At 41.7% G+C, this 19,416-nt stretch overlaps 1 protein-coding gene across 3 annotated transcripts; it reads left to right on the top strand.

Annotated features, from left to right (window-relative positions):
* The first annotated feature begins 235 nt into the window (after positions 1-235).
* slc44a2 (solute carrier family 44 member 2) lies at positions 236-19,398 on the top strand. Of its 3 annotated transcripts, none has more exons than XM_034568627.1 (22): positions 236-398; positions 6,538-6,586; positions 6,679-6,752; positions 7,577-7,661; positions 8,278-8,362; positions 8,464-8,583; positions 8,670-8,730; positions 8,848-8,974; positions 9,907-9,990; positions 10,387-10,499; positions 10,601-10,732; positions 10,822-10,921; positions 12,286-12,378; positions 12,561-12,645; positions 13,316-13,578; positions 13,959-14,053; positions 14,699-14,802; positions 14,886-14,959; positions 15,055-15,125; positions 15,242-15,330; positions 15,854-15,938; positions 18,556-19,398. In XM_034568627.1, the coding sequence occupies exons 1-22, from the start codon at positions 362-364 to the stop codon at positions 18,663-18,665; spliced, it is 2,136 nt and encodes a 711-aa protein (XP_034424518.1). In that variant the 5' UTR covers positions 236-361; the 3' UTR covers positions 18,666-19,398. The 3 variants fall into 3 exon arrangements, with proteins under 3 accessions (XP_034424518.1, XP_034471357.1, XP_034471450.1); XM_034615466.1 differs by lacking the exon at positions 18,556-19,398 and adding an exon at positions 16,217-18,357; XM_034615559.1 differs by lacking the exons at positions 236-398; positions 18,556-19,398 and adding exons at positions 5,079-5,225; positions 16,217-18,357.
* The last annotated feature ends 18 nt before the right edge of the window (positions 19,399-19,416 follow it).

Genomic DNA, 19,416 nt, shown 5'->3' on the forward strand with positions numbered 1-19,416 from the left:
TATAATGAATATTTTCTAATCAAATGTTGAGATACAACCAGGTTCTTCACAAACACACACTCAACACATTCCATTTAAGCGACTGCCAAACAAACGCTTTTGTCACGCTATAGCGCTGCGTGATTGGCTGTGGCAGCTGTCACTCACTAAACTCCGCTCTCTGATTGGTTGTGTCTCATTTCTGTTATCCAGGAATGCGCCCTGCCTCCGCTTGGTTTGGTCTCTCTCTCTCTCTCTCTCTCTCCCCCTCTGCCTCTCTCCCCCTCTCTCTCTCTATCTCTCTCTGGGTTTGAACTGTTACTGATGGTCTTGCCCTCACATTTCCATGGTAACTGTCCTGTCTGAGGTGTGAACAGTGAGAATGGAGCTGGACGAGAAGAAGCCGGACGGTAAATACGGTAAGACGACTCCTCATGTCTCCGCGTTTTCTCCCGGATCCTTGTTGTGAAGCAATGGAAACAATGACTGCAGTGGATGGATGGGTGTGGACCTCATGGCTCCTGTGCAGATCCGGAGGCATCCTCATCCACCACGGGCGGCTTGTTTTTCACAGGAGGCCACACCTAGAATCTCAGAAAACGTCTATTAATCTAATCTTTAATATATCACCTAACAGTAAACCGTGAATGGAGGCAATAGGTTTATGACAGGAAGCTGTATTTGACTAGTTTACCCCATTTTAACAGCCTGTATTTTAAACTATAAAGCTCAGAAAAAGTAGGTTGTCAATGATCCTACTGAAATAGGAGGGTTTAAAGTATACTACATGTACTTTGCACTGCAGACAAACAACAACTAACACAGAGGAGGAGGAGAAAAACAGATCCACTGATGCTATTATTCATTTACCGTCTTTTCCTCTGGGCTCAAAACCCATTTGGTGTTTTATAATTGGACATATTTCTGTTTCCTTCACAGACACACACACACACACAAACAGAGAGGCACATGCACTTCCCATATTTGAATTGCTTTTGTGCGTATATTATGGAGGAGCCATCCTCCTTCCCAGCCAAACACATGACTCACTGCCGATTGTTATATGTGTCATATGCACATTTCCACCACCAGCACTAACACTGGTGTCAGCCTGATGTGGAGCTTATCTCTGGGCTGGGTTGTGGTCCATATGCACTGCTTAGTCATGAAGTCTGTATCCAGTGTTATTTTAAGCTTTAATTCCCCCTGTCAGTGTTGTTACATGCAAGGACGGCCATAGGCAGTCTTAATGAAATGCTAGCCACAATCCTCACACTGGTATTTCATTAGGAATACATCATTAATACCGTCTGACTGTGGAGTTATTCCCTCTTTCACAATGTAAGATGCTCCCTTCAGCCCACACCCACAATGTTACGTACACCTCCTCTTATGTCCATCCATAGAGCTCCCACTGAAGACCATTTCCTTGTTGATTTCCTGTTACCATGTAAACAGCACTTTTTCCCTTACTCCCCTTCCCCCATTATAGCTAAAAGGTCAAAGACCACAGCCCCTTTAAACTGGAATCACCAATAGGAACACAATAAAGATCGCAGCTCACCAGTAGTCTTAAACAGTAGTTTTTTATAGCAGAGTTTTCCTACAACTGTTGCTACTCCATTTCCCTCTGTCTTGGCCCATGTGCATGCATGCAGGCAGGCAGGCTGCAGCCTGCACCGTCTGGACTGTGTTCAGCCTTGCCTGCTCTTCCCACACAGCAGACACAGTCAGAAGACTTCCAGTCAATATTAAGCTGGAAATCGCTCAGATGCATTACCACACACAATTCACACGTGCATGCACAACGACAACCACTGCTAAGTGTTTCACAATGACCGCTTGTCGTCTGGATCATGGCTGTTGCTTTGGGAGAATGAGACCCACTGTTGCTGTTTCATCCAGCAGAGAATGTGATCTGAGCCAGTGGTTGTCAGTTTTTTATGTATTTAGCTCATCAAACAAGACTTTAATTTCTTTCCTCTTTGTCTTTTAACAGTATCTAGGCCAATGACCTCATTAGTAGCAGTCAAGGAGGAGTTTGAAGCAGCTGGCAGCCACTTGATACAGAAGTAGACCAGTAGCTTATGTAATATGTTCTGCGATTGTAGCGATATCATATTAATTGTCTTTATCTACATTCCCTATATCGAAAGTTAGACTGGTCAGGAATAAGAGCACAGGAGACTAAACCTGCTCCATGCATGTACAATCTGTGAACACACAAAGGCACACACACACACACACACACACGCACACGCACACGCACACACAGACACGCACACGCACAGCCACAGTGGCCACTAACCCATTAAGGTAGTCGGGGAAGGGCTCATCTGATAACCCCTCTGGGCCTATTAGGGAATCACATCAGCCATGACATCATCACTCCCTGTAATGCACACACACACACACACACACACACACACACACACACACACACACACACACCAAGAGTATACAACCAAGTCTACAAACCAAATCTGGCAATGCAAGGCCCCTGTAGGGTGCAGGTAGGGCGTGTAAACCTAGTGAGACCAGCTTACCCAAATGTGGAAAAAGAGCCTAAAACGTGTACACCTTTTTAATAATATTCCTTAGTTCTTTATGTACTGTAGCAAAATGACGTCACTAAAGCACTAAAACATTAATTTTGCCAATTATGTTCACAAACACTATCATTTAGAGGACTTTTGTTATGCTGTACAGATCTGCTGGATTGCTTCTCAGCGCAGTCAAAGATTGGTTCGTGGCACAAAATGGGAAAAGAGTTAAAGCTGGGCATGTTGGCCCAGCTCTAATGGAACTGTGTCTCTCACATACACAGATGGTCCCACAAATCAAAGGGTGGTGGAAAAATCACTTTCAGTGTTTGTTCCCGTCGGTGTAAAGAATGAGAAAATGTACTGATGGCAGAGACGGGGAGTAAGGCCAGACAGAAAACACTTTAAACTTTGGTTAACAAAGATATGGAAATCTAAAATGTCTGTCATAAGTAACTGTTTCAAACACAGTGGTTTCTAATTATGATTTCTTTTACAGTATTTTAGATACTGGTTTCATCAGCTCATTTGAGCATATCAAAGATATGTTCATATTCACACATTGAACAATTAGCAACAATAAGTTGGAGTACAGACACATAAAGGACATGTATGAGGTGTTGAGGTGTGTACTTAGGACCCAATGGCAGAACACAGAGGCAGAGGCGCAGCCTTCAAACTAGAGTGACTCAGTACAGTGCAGCTCTACTAAGGCCTATCAGTCACCTTATGAAACCACAGTGAAATTCATTAGATCCAGATTTTTTATTAGATCTGCATCAAATTGCACACACTCATTGGTACCAGTCCCCTAAATATGCCTATTTTTAAAAATCCAGATCCATGAATTATTCTCTGAGACCCATGATCTGGATCCGCACCAAAATGTAATAGGTTCTTCCATAACCCATTCTTCCACCAAGTGTATTGGAAATCCGTCCAGTAGTTTTTGCATAATCCTGCTTACTAACAGATAAACAAACAAACAAACAAACAAACGTGAATGACAACATAACCTTCTTGGGTATAGCAGAGGGGTGCTAACCAATAACAGGACTCACACCTACACCAAATAGTGAAGGGAACAGGGGAGGCAAGACTTCCAAAAAACTAGAGTAAAGCTAGAGCAGGGTTTCGTTTGAAGCGTGAGTACCACAACAGAAGATGGCGTTCTGACAGAGTAGTGGCGTCTGACCTGGTCCTTAAACACAGAGACAGGGAGTTGAATGAGAAGTGGAGATGTGCAGGTGTAATGGTGGGAGGAGAAGAAACCTCATTCCTCTCACACACTGAGAGGAACGAGGGACTAAACAGGGACAGAGTGAACACACTCTTTAAACAAATGGGATAAAGCCTTTTAATCAGTGAGCCTAAGACTGTAAATATTCTTCCCCCGGCGGCAGGTTTATTATATTTAGTGCTATTTCGCTCCTCACACTCTTAGCAAGAAAGAAAATATGCACATTTCCCAATTTATATGTTGATATCAGTCTCATATTTTCAGAATCCGACCGGCGGCAGGTTTAAGAATCTGGTAGGAAGTGGCACTGCTCATGTATGTGGTCAGTAGTTGGTATTTCATGCACGCTGTTTGTCCATCACATGGCAGTGGAGGTGGGCTGAGCAGAGAACTTGCAGGACGATCTTATCTCTGATGTGCAGTTCAGCTCGTCGCCTCTTGTCCGCCAACAAGCCCAATCCATCATAATCAAATGGTTGTTTTAGCAACGAATGAAACCATTTCAAGAAATCTCTTGTCCACTGTCCAGGAAGTTACAGAAATGAAGTTGGAATTTAAAGGACTTTTTAGGAGTTATTTTGTCAAAGTGTTGTAACTCTGGAAACTACAGCTTCCTTGGAGTAGAAAAAGGAAGCTGAGAAAACTTCAAGAGAAGGTTATTAATGAGCAAGTGGCTGTCCACTTGCTCATTAGATGTTCAGTTAAGACAGAGTTTTTGCTCTCCACAGTCTCTAAGTGTATATTGTGATTTAATGAAGAAAATTTAATTGAATTTGAAATCTAGTGAATATAATTGAATTTGATATTGGTTATTAGGGTTTCATAGCAGGGTTTTGTAGTGTGTGTTTTTTGTTTTCAGTAGCCATGTCAAGATGAGTTGAGTTAAGATAAGGTAAGATCAAATTATCCCTTATTAGTCTTCAGTGCTGTGTTGGTGGAGTGAGATATGTTTTGCAGTGAGGTGAGAGTGCAGCTGCTCTACATGCTGCAAACTGTCAAACTGCGGAAACAAGGTAACATACAACACAGTTCATCATTTTGATTTGATGAATTGAGTCAAAGCCTTAAATAACATGTTAGGATGCAGGTCCCACTGGAACTAACACTCCCTGTCATCAGATGTGTAATATGTGCACACTTTAGTCTTGTGTATGTGTGTAAACATTTCCAAAGTTTAGCAGCAGGATTTTCTCAGGTGCCACAAGCCCCTGCCGGTTTGAGCTCCACCTGCAATTCCCCTATCAATACTGCAATTCCCCCGACACACAACCAGCCGAGACAGGGACCAATGAGAGAGGGAGTACGCTGAGTGAGCAGCAGAATACTCTGAAAGAAGGAAGTGAAGAGTTAGAGGTTGGAGGAAGAAAACCTCATACAGGAAGAAACAACACACACTGAGAGAGCAATCTATGAAAGTGTCCCTGAGCGAAATAACGAGAGAATGGCTAAACACAATGGACGAGGTACTGTAACAGATTTATTATCATTAGCTGAAGGTGAATGTGTTGTTGACATGACTCCAGCGTGACAGAAAGAGTAATAGTAACGTTAGTTAGTATTAGTAACGTTGACTAATGCTCCATCTATTGCTCACTGAAAAATACAGTGTTATGCCTTTCACCCGTGTTTGAAATGTAGGCAGAAACTGCATCCTGTGTATGTGTGTGTGTATGTGAGTGATGGGCGAAGTGTGTGAGGCAGTCAATATGTAGGCAGCAACAACAAGTAAGTGGACTTAGCTTTAACTGTAGCATTTAAAGAACCGTTTACTGCTACATCAGCATGTGAACTGCCATGATGTCTGTGCAAGGCAGTTACTGTAACATAACAGGATGTGTAGTCGGCTCTGTGGTTGCCTTACTGGAGGATTTTAGTTGAGGAGATTATGTTGTTGCATCACTGTAAAAAAAAGATTCAGAAGCCACTGAATACCACGCTCATTGTTGACTCATACAGTTAGCTCATGATGATCTCACCGTGGGCAGAGCGGCCTCGCTCGGTTGATGTTTCCTCCTCTGCTGCTTCTGAGGTGTTTCCATGGCTGCTAGAGATGTCGACAGGGAGTTCACCATCGCTGGGGAGCCATTTTGTCAGTTGCTAGGCATGATAGTCAGGCAGAAAAATCCTTTTGTGCAGGAGATTGTCTTGTCTTTGTCAATACGGGGCCCTACAATTATGTATTGTACTCATGTGGGTCTCAAATACCCACTCTAGTTTCTGTGTACTCTAGTGCATTACACATTACAAATATTTGCCTCCACCAAGTAGGTTGCGTTTTCTCCCGAAAGCAATTTGGTTGAGGGCAATTAAAAGAATAAACAAGATAGAGCCATGCACTGACAAACATGTCTGTGTATTGGAGTCTGTCAGACATGTGCAGAAACTAATCGACTTATACTGACAGTGTCGATTTCATTAAAGCAATAAGGCAGTGCAACTAATTCAATTTATAAAACTATAATGACATGCAGTAGAGCTCATTCCTCAAAAGCCAAACATCCTACACATGTCTGTCTAGTTGTAACTATAGAGAAATAAAGGAAAATGGAAGTAGCCTGATAATCTGAACCTTCTTGCTGTTTGATGACAGTGTTAACCCCTAACCACTGCACCACCGTGCCATTCTAGTCCCTCAAGTGACACCATAGGTTTTTGCTCAACTAGCCTTAATGATGCATGTGCTCCGTTCATAAGCGAGACATTTATATTTATCTCTAAAATATCCGTTTATGGACATCAAGAATAACAAGTCTGTTGTTTCTGTTTCATCCCAAGGTGAATCCAGGAAGTTTGATCCAAACTTCAAGGGACCAATCCACAACAGGTGAGACAATTGTTTTTATTACTTCATCATAATTTATTTTCTCTCTCCAGTATGAGAAGTGAGTAACAGTATTGTGCCTCGGCTCTGCTCAGGGGCTGCACAGATGTCCTCTGCTGCATTCTCTTCATCCTGGCCCTGTTGGGCTACTTTGCTGTGGGTATCATCGGTAAGACTGAGCCTTTATTACTTTAATATGTATTATTTCTCTACTGTGACACCTCAGTGAAAAGCAGAGAAACCATTCTTTTATAATTGTGTTCAGAATTTATTTGTTTACATTTACAAGACCAGTCACTATTAAAAAGTGTAACACCAATTTTCTTTTAATACAAGGTTTACTCACCAAACTGTTTGCCTGTCTTGTACAAGGTTGTTTCCAGTTTCCTTATTTGCTGTCCACTTTTAGGTACAATGTTTACTGTTATTAGAATCTTAATGCCCAAGAGAAATAGAAGTGAAAATGAATACTGTATATATAGCATAAATGAACTAGGAGTACAAGTCGTATCATGAAACACTGTTTCAAAGCACTGATTGCCAATAAAAGAGCTGATCAATGAATCAATGCTGAAGAAAAGCGAACCAAAGACATTTGGTGACCTGGAGAGCAGTTGTAAAGCATGTTTTTATTTTGACGGGCGGACATTGAAGGTCACAGTGGTCTGCAGATTGCTGTGTGTGTGTGTGTGTGTGTGTGTGTGTGTGTGTGTGTGTGTGTGTGTGTGTGTGTGTGTGTGTTTGTTATAGGAATTGTTTACATATTTAAGACATGATGCTTTGCTATGAGCTTTTTGAGAAACCAAATGTTATTCCATGTCCTTGGCACAGTATTTACAGTCTGTTCTCATGTGCTGGGGTTTGATTTTAATATAGTTTATTGGTAGCAGAAAATATTTATACCTACAAATTTGCCAATTTGTCAATAAGAAAGAATATTATATTGTCGTTTAATTCAGTGTTTTAATTCAATCTTTACTCTTCTTTGTGCAGCCTGGTCTCAGGGTGACCCCAGGAAAGTGATCTATCCCACAGACAGCAGGGGGCAGTTTTGTGGACAAGCTGGGACACCTCTGGAGTAAGTTACATGGCAACATCACTGTAATCACACCAGCTTGAGTGCAGCTTTTCTTGTGTACACTTCACATGATATCTATTGATGTGATGCCCTTCAGTTGGGACTGAAGAGACATTTAGACCCCATTTCCGACCTGGTATGAACACCCATCCTGAGTGATTCGATCACAAGTGGTCAGCTGGAAGTTCAGGTCTGAATGCACCCAAATGCGTCCTGAATGCATGTTGATACCCGATCACTCAGACCACATGTAGAGGTGGTCTGGGACACACGTGGCCACATTCTTTTCGCCGTGTGAACACAAATACATCCGGGGTCAAATGAAGGACCACCTACTCAGACATCCTCTGACCTGCTACAGTTTAAACGTATTTTTACGCTTCTACATCAACAGTCATCACCACACAATAATTGATACTTTTCCTTGCATTCAAATGACCTACGTAATTATTTGCATACTGGAGACACGTTCAGGACACATTTTTAATACAGATGAACTTTACTCTGTCACTTGTGATGGGATCTTTCTGTACAGATGTTAATACCAGGTCTGAACAGGACTTTATTTCTGATGTTGGTCCACTAACAGCTTTGTTTCACTGTTCTCAAACAACAGGAAGAAGCCTCTTCTGTTCTACTTCAACATATTGAAATGTGCCAGTCCTCTGACGCTGCTGGAGTTCCAGTGTCCCACCACACAGGTTAGAAACAAGCAGCTAATCCTTTATATTCACTGCCACTGTGGTCTGGTTTCTAACAGTAATGTTCACTGTCATGACTGTGTGTTGTTATTTGTGTCCAGTTATGTGTGGAGAGCTGTCCTGACAGGCATCTCACCTTGGTGAAAGCCAAGTTAGGCAACACAGAAGACCATGAATACTACAAACAATTCTGCAAGGAAGGAGTCAACTTTGCTAAATTGGTATATAATTTGACTATTCACATTATACACATACAATATGAGAAAAATATAAAAGATTACGTGAAAGGCTGCTTTACATTCTGCAGAGTCCTCCTGAGATCCTGAGGGATGGCTTGTGTCCAGCCCTGTTGATGCCCAGCAAAGCCTGTAAGTGAGAATATTCTCTGTGCTTAGTTTTCATCAAGCTGCTGTGTCCGCAGGTTTCTATTGAAGTAGAACAAATAGAACTTTGTAAACTCTGATCACCTCCTCCTCCCTCCACAGTCACGCGTCGCTGCCTTCCTGCTTTGGGAACCATGAAAGGTGGGGTCGTGGTGGTGGGCAATGAAACCACTTTTGATTCCGGGGAGGGCGTCAATATCAATGCCACCGATGTGCTGGAGGCATCGAAGTGAGTCTTTTTAACTGTGCGTCAACATGTGCAGTATATTCACACGAAAGAAATGAATAATATAACAACATCAAAGCTGTTTGATTAACACACAGATACCATCATGTTACAATTACGATACAGATATTAACACACTGGTTGTGGGAAGGCATATGGGTACTTACTGTCTGCCTGTAGTTTGAGAAATAACGTTGAATATTGTAGGTTATTCTCTACTAACAATTCTGGGACTCCATCATATCTTTCATACTTGATATATGAACTATTGTCTTGACAAGTCCTACATATAACTTGTTGAGACCTGTAGAATCCCTGTGTTCAGATTGGTAGATGAGCTGGTTCTTCCTGAACATTCTTGTCCCACATCATACTGTACTGTGTCAGCTGACAGATAACACATCACATTGTCCTGATAACTCACTGCTCTGATTTGACATCCTATTTAAAGATCTTTGTGCTCGTAGCTACGCTACAGCTCGTACCTGCCTTGGTCTTGCTTTGTTAGTGGCAGACTGGAGGGTCTTGGTGTCAGTGTTTTTTGATCTGTGTTGTTCTCACTGGGGAATACTCCCTGAATGTTATTCATCAAGATGACAAGTATGTCTGCATGACAACGTTCGATGATGATGTTCGTGATTAACAATACATACGCTAGATGAGGAGTTTTATGATAAATGTACCTAACAATGTTTTCACTTAATCTAGCTAGCCATACAGTCGTTTATACATTTCCACTGATATTACACACACACTCACCATATTAATCAATTCTGAATAGTATTATTTGTTATGGGTTCAGTTATAGGCCTTCTTTTGTCTGAGCACCTGTTAAAACATGTTTTCAGTTTAGGGCTCCATGCATGGCAGATTTGGACACTGATGCAAAATCAAATTTCAAATCAAGGTTTTATCTCCATTTCCCTTTTCTACAGGAAGTCGAATGTGGTCGTTGAAGCTCGCCAGGTGGCCATGAGGATCTTTGAAGACTACACACAGTCTTGGCACTGGATAATGCTGTAAGTCTGCTCTCTGCTGGCTACAGTAACAGAACATGTTAAATGCAACAACAAGAGTATAACACAAGATAATGGAAAATATTACAAATTAAAAAATGATAGAACTGTTTAAAAATATTTGCTGGTTTTGTTGTCAGTAGACAGGATGAGTCTGCAGCAGATGCACAAACAGTTAGGGCTGAAATATGTTCTTAATTATATGTAAAAAAGCATCTCAATGAGTGGGACTGACCTTTGTATACAAACCACTAAATATGCTATGATTTACGGTTACATTTTGCTACGCTCATCGGCAGCAAATCCTAGAGGAAACCCTGGACTGTTGAAACTTGCAGCTCAGAGAGTGTCTTAACTACAGTATCATGTTAAAACATCTGATGTGTCCACCCTCTCCAGTGGTCTGGTGATAGCCATGGTCGTCAGCTTGATTTTCATCGTCCTGCTGAGATTCCTGGCTGGTATCATGGTCTGGATCATGATTGTTTTGGTTATTCTTGTCATTGGATACGGTAAGTCTTCAGTCTGTGAAAATAATAACGTTTCTATTTAAGATTTCTTTGTGTTTACTGTTATAAAAATACACCACTGAATATTTTTACAATGTCTTCAGGTATTTTCCACTGTTACATGGAATTTGCCAGTCTGAAGGGAGAGCCTGGGTCTGACGTCACCATCCGTGACCTGGGCCTGCAGACGGACTTCTCAGTCTATCTGCAGATCAGACAGACTTGGCTGGCCTTCAGTAAGAACAAACATGCTTTCACTTCGTAATACAACTCTGTATTAACTGCTTAGGAATCCTGTTAATGCTTTTTATTTTCTGTTTTGCAGTGATCATCTTGGCTATTGTGGAATTCATCATCATCCTGCTACTCATCTTCCTCCGGAAGAGAATCATGATCGCCATCGCTCTCATCAAAGAGGCCAGCAGGTCAGTGTCAGTTGGTCTTGCAATGTGCAGCATCTTTCTCTTCTGTTTACCCAGATAAGGTGGAAAAGTGACAGGACCCACTCACTAATTTCAACGCTGCACCAATTTAAATCCATCCTATACTCAATCAATTACCCGTGTGAAGTTAAAAGAGTCTCTTGAGTTGCTTTGAGACATGCACTGAACTCTGCAGTTCCTCCGTATTTTCTCCAGAGGAATGCAAATGTCCGAGTGAGACGCTTAGCAGTCTCTGCAGACTTTCTCCGTCTGGCCTCCTAGTATAATGTCCTTGGAAATCCAGGAGAAGTCGATATGTGAACACAGCAGGGATCCCAGGCTGGATTCATAGTGAGCGGGGGGGGGGGTGGGGACAGATGCAAAAATGAAAAAACTAAAAGAAAACACACAGGTAGAAGACACAGACAAAGATGTCAAGAGAGTTTGTGGTGATCTCAGCAGCAGAGTTAAAATGTCACTTCCTGCCTCTGCCTGCTGCACCCTGCTCCTCTACTTCTCACCCGAATAATGCAGAGGGTTTGATGCTGTTGAGCGAGTCTGTGCAGAGAACGTCCGGCTGTGTTATGCATGTGTGAAAACGGCTTTGTAGAGACGAAACCCCCAGAAAACATTCACCCAACCATGCAGTTCCCCACAGGTCTACCATGCATTATAGCTCATTTTGTTTTCCAGCCCATAACTGTATTGTTTGGTGTCACAGATCTCTTCATTCTTGTATCCTGCCACAGGGGGGAGCTAGTTTTAGTAGCACAATTCTGCAGAGAGACGCAGTTAGCAACTGGTGGGTGAGCACAGTAAATCACTTAACAGCTAAAGAACCAGATATGTCCCTCCACAGACAATGGAGACCAAAACAGAGCTAAAAAGGAGAGGGAATATTCAGAAGCTAGCCAGAAACACAACTTCAAATAAAAGACGCTTTGTGTTCGTTCATGCAGGACACAGAAGTCATACACCCCCACTGTAATCAGCTGACAGACAGTTAATTGTAGTCCAATCTGTCACACACCGATCACAGCCGCAAATATAACTCAATTCCTTGCTTTGGACTCACTCTTTTATAGAGGGCGCAACTGCATTGGGCTTCCCGTTTAGCTTGGCAAGCTGCGTTGCTAATCCAGGGAGCATTTTACAAGTGGAGCCATCGGAGCCAAGGCTAACTTTATTTCCATTTTAACACATTTAAAAAGTTTAATCTCCATGTTGCGTTTAAAGATTGTTCTGCTGACGCCAAACAACACTTTGATTTGTGTTCTTACAGTAGAGAACCACACCTTCACTGTGAGGGAGAGCTAAGCTTCATTTCTTTGTTAAAATAACACTTGGACTGTTGTCTTCTTTTTCAGAGCTGTTGGACACGTGATGTCATCGCTGTTCTACCCACTGCTGACCTTTGCCCTCCTGGCCGTGGTGATCGCCTACTGGGCCATCACTGCTGTGTATCCATTCACTTTTCATGAGAGGATTTAAAGATGATCAAAATAATATTAAGTTTTATTCTCTAATTCCCTTTTATCCATGCTGCAAGTGTCAGGGTAGCATGATAAACAGGTGCAGATCACTGAATTGTGACATTGTCAGGGATGTCCTCCCCTTGTTGTCTCCTTAACAGCTCTGACAGTTTCTTGTCCACCTCTAATGAGCAGGTGTACAAAGTTTTCAACAACTCTGAGTGTGAGTACTCACTAGAGACCTGTGACCCCAAGGTATGTCTCTTTTTTTATGTACTTAATTGTAGGAGTGCCAGAGTTTTGCATTTGCTTGTATAATATTAGTCATACTTGTAGAATTCTTACAATATGTATGTATTTTATGGTGAATAAAAAGGGATATTGCAGAAATATGTATGCACAATAATGACATAGAATAACAACCTTAGCCATAACTCTTCAGGTTTGAATTCTGTCTTATTATTTAGCTGTGATTCATATATTTAATCCAGTTATTCCATCATTTCAAATATTCTAGTTCTTGATTTCTGAGTCTATAGTTTATTCTTTCCAGTCCTTGAATGCTGTTTACATATGTCTTCAAGTTGTTAAGTAAAGGTAGAATAGGGTTTTTACCAGTTCCTCATTATCAGTTTCATAGCCGCTGTTCTCAGTGTCCTGTATCTGTCTATTTCTCATGTGAGTTCAGATAGAGATATACCTAAAATAATACATTTTGTTTCAGGTGCCTGTTTGATTTGGAGTATTTTCATGGTAGAGGTTATGATTACTTGTCAGTAGGTTTTTAAGAATGGGCAGAGTTATTGTGTTGCAGCTCCTCCAGCGGTCTGGAAACTAAACTTCAATTGTATTTTTGTTGTGATAGAGAACCTTGTGCATATCTTCCAATAACCCTGTGGTGCGCTCCTTCTCTCCCTTTCTCCAGACATTCAACATCTCCAACATCTCTGCTCAGTGTCCAGATGCAGAGTGTCTGTTTGCCTTCTACGGCGGAGAGACCCTCTACCACAAGTATCTCATCCTGTTCCAGTTCTACAACATCTTCCTGTTCTTCTGGTGCGCCAACTTCGTGACGGCCCTGGGCCAGGTCACCCTGGCGGGGGCCTTTGCTTCATATTACTGGGCCTTCAAGAAGCCTGGTGATATTCCCGCCTACCCCATCTTCTCCTCACTAGGACGCGCCCTCAGGTTTGAAGATGGATTTGTACGTACATATACAAACTAGAATGGCACTTAGAGAGTGATCAGTTTTCTTTTTTGTAATTTTGCTTCCAAACAAACCAACAAACAAATTGACATGGGTGAAAAGAGAACCTCCTTGGTGGAGGTAATCATACATGTACAGTACAATATATGTAGTTGTGCATTAACCCAGTGAATGTCTAATAATATGAAAATAGCAAGTGCTATTACATATGTTTAGACATTGAAGGGAGCGATCTATGTTGCTATGTGGTTTAGTAACTGTTAGTCAGGCTGTTTCAAGGTGTCATTTTTATGTCCTGCCCTGTATCACAGAGAAAGAGTGTCTGATGCCACCTCTGTCCCTGTTTCCTCCTCATGTGTAGATACCACACAGGCTCCCTGGCTTTCGGCTCTCTGATCCTGTCTGTGGTTCAGGTCATCAGGGTCCTTCTGGAGTATCTGGACCAAAAGTTGAAAGGTCAGAAGATTTAACATCATGTTTAGAACATGGCTGTTGACTGACTGCATATCTTTATCATTATCCTATATTCAAGAGATTCAGGAGATCTTAATTGTTATTGTACAGAAATGCCTATTAAATAACACACATGACAGAAAGACATTAAAGTAAAGGAAAGTGTGAAATAGAATATATATACAAATATGAAAATAGTGACAAATCTTAATTGAGGGGACATTGCACAGATGAAATTTATTGCACAAATAAACACAATAAATATTGCCTATATTCATCAGTAATTATGGTTTTATACATTTAGGTTGTTCTTGTTAAACCAGTTATTCTTCAATCGGGCTATCCGATGCATGCATGTATAAAAACATGAATGGGATTAAAGCAGGTGTTTTTCAGACATGGATTGTAAAATACCTGGACACACTCTTTATGATACATTCTATATGTTACAGTGGCAAACACTGTCTATTATCGTTGGTGTCAATTGCACCTTTTTTAAACTTATACGTGACTTCTGATGTATTTATAGTAACAGAGATGCAACAGGTTATCAAAGGTGCATAGTACGACCTGATCATAGATCAGTCAGGTTATTCTGTGGTTGTAAACCCATTCCTGCTTTCTATCATAATGTCTCTCATCCCTCAGGTGCTCAGAACAAGTGTGCTAAATTCCTGTTGACCTGCATGAAGTGCTGCTTCTGGTGTCTGGAGAAATGTATCAAGTTCCTCAACAGAAACGCCTACATCATGGTGAGTTCTAATCTCTGGATACAGCTGCAGGAAAGATGCTGCATCTGGATAGATTTACATTTTTTGATTTTGTTTTTCGTAAGGTCGCCATCTATGGGAAGAGTTTCTGTGCTTCAGCTCGAGATGCCTTTTTCCTTCTCATGAGAAACATCCTCAGGTGGGATTACCTTACGTATACATCCGTGCACTATTGAAGCTGTTCTTAGCCTGATTAATTTGCTGCACGCTCATATTCTGCTCGTTTCACCTCAGAGTGGCTGTTCTCGACAAAGTGACTGACTTCCTGCTGTTTCTTGGGAAGCTCCTCATTGTTGGCATTGTTGGTAAGGGACTGTGTGTTTTTTTTTAGACCAAAGGTATCTATTTCTAAACAAGTGGAGAGAGATAGCTGTCTGGCTTTCTAGTTTAAATCCATCTCATTATTATTCTCTCTGCGCAGGGATCTTCTCTTTCTTCTTCTTCTCTGGGAGAATCAAAGCAGTAGAGGATGCGGCTCCATCTCTGAACTACTACTGGGTGCCAATACTGGTATAAAAAAAAAAACTGTTTACTATGTATTTTTATTGCCATTTTTAGACAAACTCCAGAGAATGTCCGGACAATTGGGTGTTGACATTCTCCAGATTAATTCCGCTGTAGAGATCACATGTTTTTGTTTACAGCACATCAACACCAGCGTTAGCCCTCATCACCAAAAACTCTCTCGACATCTTTGTTTGTGTCATATACGTGTGTGAAACCAATTTTCCACCCTGAGATGTCTGTATTCTTTTTGTTTTTTGAATTGTTACACATATTACAAAACGCCATCAACACACCCACTAGCTCACTGTGAATCCTGCGGAGGATCTCCTGCTGTGTGCTCACATGGGCTCAGATGGACATTATCTGGAGTTTTTACTAAGGGGCTGGCAGGAGAAACAGTGAGAGTCCAAATCCTCTCACTCGGACATTTGTGTTCTCACATGCAGCCCCTCTAGGAGTTCAGTGCATGTCTGTAAGCATTCTATGATTTAAACATGTCTTTATGTGTGTGATTTTTTTCACCCAGACAGTGGTAGTGGGATCCTATCTCATCGCCCATGGCTTCTTCAGTGTGTACGCCATGTGTGTGGACACACTCTTCCTCTGCTTCTGTGAGTAACTCTACATTCAGTTGATAGCAAAACCTCCTGCAGATCTTCTCTACTCTTCGTGATTTCAAATACTGACACAACTGTCTCAAACTGAGCTGCTGGTTCTGCTTCTTCTTCCTGCCATGTTTCTGACTTGACTTCTCTTTGTCTCGTTTCCCCCGTTAATTTCACTTTACTTTTATTTCTACACATTCCCTTTATTCCATGTTTTCATTCGCCCCCCCTAATTTCCATTAACCCAATCAAACACAACAAATGCATCCCCACACACTGAAAAGGTGAGGACCTGGAAAGAAACGATGGCTCGTCTGAGAGACCTTACTTCATGTCCCCCGAGCTGCACGAGATCCTCTCCAAAGTAAAGAAGCCGGAGGAAGATCACGATGGCGTTGAGCAGGCGGATGCCGCGAAGTCCGCAGATGAGGTGAAACTGGAGGAGGAGACGCCTCTTCAGCAACTGCAGGACGGAGAGATCCAACTGACAGAGCAGGTAGTGCTGAAGCAGGACAAAGAAGAGGAGCAACCGCTGAAGTCCAACACTGACGCCGAGGAGCCGAAAGAGGAGAAGAGCGAGGAACTGACCGTTGATCAAGCAGAGGAGGCTGAGAAGAAAGAAGTCGCGGAGATGAAGGAAGAGGCAGAAAAGCAGGAGGTAAAACAGGAAGAAAAGACGGAGGAGGTGACCCCACCAGCTGTGGAGGCTGAGAAAGAGGAGACTGGTGGAAAGGAAGAGGAAAAGGAGGAATCTAAGGAGGGAAATCCTCCCTCTGCACCACAGGAGTAGAAGTCAGCAGTAATGTAAGAGAGGCTTGGTAAACCTCAAAAAGAATGAAAGAACTGTCTTCAACTTTGTGACATGGACCTGATAAATGTGCGGCATACAACAAGCTTAAATGTCAAATGGCCTTTCTCTGTGAGCGGCTTGACGTCCGGCCGGAGGAGGTTTGTGTTGGTCGTGTGAAGCAGGTGAAAAAAGCCCAGTGCATCTCTGTAGCTTGAAAAAAAAAAAAACGCTCTGTTGTGTTGGTTTTAGAACAGTGTTGGTTTTTATATTGTGACGATGTGTAAAACATTGTGAGTGCTGAACCTGTGCCTGATTACTGTCACTGATGTCTGTCGTCTTAATCCTGTTATAATGAATGCAATACAGAGTCACACTAGTACAGTCAGAACAAACACTTCTCCACTGATGGTGAATCTCTTTCACTGTTTACAATAAAACCAGCTGACGCCAAAACCTTACAGACACATTTGATATACTGTATGAATATTGGATCTTTTTTTTCTTATGGAACTTGTGTATATATACAGTAGCGTTTGCCTATGGTGTATTTATTGGCTTCAGTCTTGTAGAGATCCTCGCCAAGACGGGATCCCATGTATTGTATTGCCACCTACTTGCCTTGGTATGTCTTGGACTGGCATTAAGTGCTGTTGCTGCGTTGCCGTGACGACGCAGCCCTCACAACCTCTCAGACTCTGTGGAACCCAGCGCCCCCTGTTGTTTACTGACCATAACTACCTGGCTCTTTCCCTATCCTCTGTCTCTCTCTCTCTCTTTCTCTTTCTCTCTCTTTAAGTGCTGCATGGTGTTGACATGACCTCCTGAATGCTCTTAACTAACATCTTAAGCCTCTGTATGCTTTTGTACCTTTTTCTCTTGATTGTCACCTTGTGAAAGATGTAAGTTGATTTTCCACTAAAATGAATGCTGACATTCCATATTTATTGGCTGTGAATCTTGATTAAAGGTGATTGTATTATAATCATAGTGGTTCTGTTATGGGTAAATATGTGTGTGTCAAGGCGAGTTGGTGTTTGGAAGCAGTTGAGTTCAGACCTTGGTATTGACGTCCATCCTGAGTGTCCCGATCAACCTGTTTGTGGCCACAATATGACCACTACTCAACACTGATCACCACACAAGGATTAATGCTTTCCTTAAATATTTGCACACATTCATTCATTCAGTCCCTCCTGGCTCCGCACACATACTCTCTCTCTCAGTGACATCACACACATCTGTATATATAAAATGAGTTAAAACAACATCCATTGGTCTTCATGAACACAAATGACATACGTGACCAATTGCAAATAGAGCTGGGAAGTGAGCTCCGATAACAAATGGTCACAGGAGACACATTGAGGACACATTATCAATGTCAGGTGTGAACAGAGGAACTAAACACCGCCACGTGTGATTGGATCTCTCAGGACGTACGTCAATACCAGGTCTGAACAGGACCTACGTGTCCAACAAAATCAGACAGGACTGGCTTTGTCTTAATGGCACTACAAGAATCCTGACATCAGAAGTACAACTGTGCAAAACAGTGTCTGAGTGTCTTCTGTGGCCGTTACAGTGCCTGAGCTTTCACAAAACAAAATAAACTATCTTATCTTTGTAACAGAAATACTCTAAGCTTCTGGGAACTTGGAGCATTATTTCATATTATTTAAAGACTAACCAAAAATCACACGATTAGTTTCTTTAACAGCTTGAAGACAAAACTGATTGTATATAGACAATGTATATATGCAAGCATGGGTAATTGATAGTCTTTGCATGCTGTTGGGAAAATGTTCCTCATCCTCCTCTGTCCGCATGTCACAGTGGAGGACATGGAGCGCAATGATGGATCAGCAGAGAGGCCGTATTTCATGTCGCAGAACCTGCTCAGCCTCCTGAAGAAGTCCAACGAGGAGTCGAAGTCTGTAGATTAAGTCATAGCTGTGTGTGTGTGTGTGTGTGTGTGTGTGTGTGTGTGTGTGTGTGTGTGTGTGTGTGTGTGTCTGTGTCTGTGTCTGTATGAACAATAGGAGGAAGTGCCATTTTCTGTGCTACAGAACGTAGGTACAGAATTTACGTGTTTTGCTTTCAAATGAGATTCATTTATTAATTCTGTACATTTCTGTTCCTTTGTTATGTTCTTACGAAGTCTTCCTTGTCTCCTTGTACCTGCTAAACAAGTGTGATTTTATCACAGAAGGAAGTTTGGGAGTTTGCGTTACATATGATATGTCAATTTAAATAAGTTTGCCTGAAAAAACTCATGTCTTAAATTTTGGTATTTTTTATTTCTGTGTGTATTCTGTTTTATATATGTTTTAGTGACGTCTCCAGTTTGTTGCAGGTTCAACCTGCTGATGCCTGAGTAAAGTTATGCTTTATCAAATTAACTAAGCATATTGCACTACTCAAAATTAACTCACCAAAGCAGAGTTGCCAAACAGCAGGTAATTTAAAGTTTAGTATAAAGCCGTGAGAGATTACAGATGACGCAAGGTGTTTTACGGTTCTTAATTTTAAAGCTTGTGTTCTATTTTGTTTATTATCTCCACTGAACATAAACATATCCATAGTTAATATGCAAATGTTTAGTTTGTAAAGGTTTTGCACTGCCTCCTGTTTTGCTGTAAACTAATAAAGGTCTGTGTTGCCATGCCGGTGTTGAAAAAGAGAAAGAAAAAGAGT

Source organism: Hippoglossus hippoglossus, chromosome 1, assembly GCF_009819705.1.
Source record: "Hippoglossus hippoglossus isolate fHipHip1 chromosome 1, fHipHip1.pri, whole genome shotgun sequence".
NCBI lineage: Eukaryota > Metazoa > Chordata > Actinopteri > Pleuronectiformes > Pleuronectidae > Hippoglossus > Hippoglossus hippoglossus.

Excerpts from the sequence above, each read along its gene's own strand:
- slc44a2 (XM_034615466.1), top strand. The coding sequence starts at position 362 with ATGGAGCTGGACGAGAAGAAGCCGGACGGTAAATACG. Across the intron at positions 8,584-8,669 it reads GAGTCAACTTTGCTAAATTG|AGTCCTCCTGAGATCCTGAG; the intron begins GTATATAATTTG and ends TACATTCTGCAG. Across the intron at positions 8,731-8,847 it reads GTTGATGCCCAGCAAAGCCT|TCACGCGTCGCTGCCTTCCT; the intron begins GTAAGTGAGAAT and ends CTCCCTCCACAG.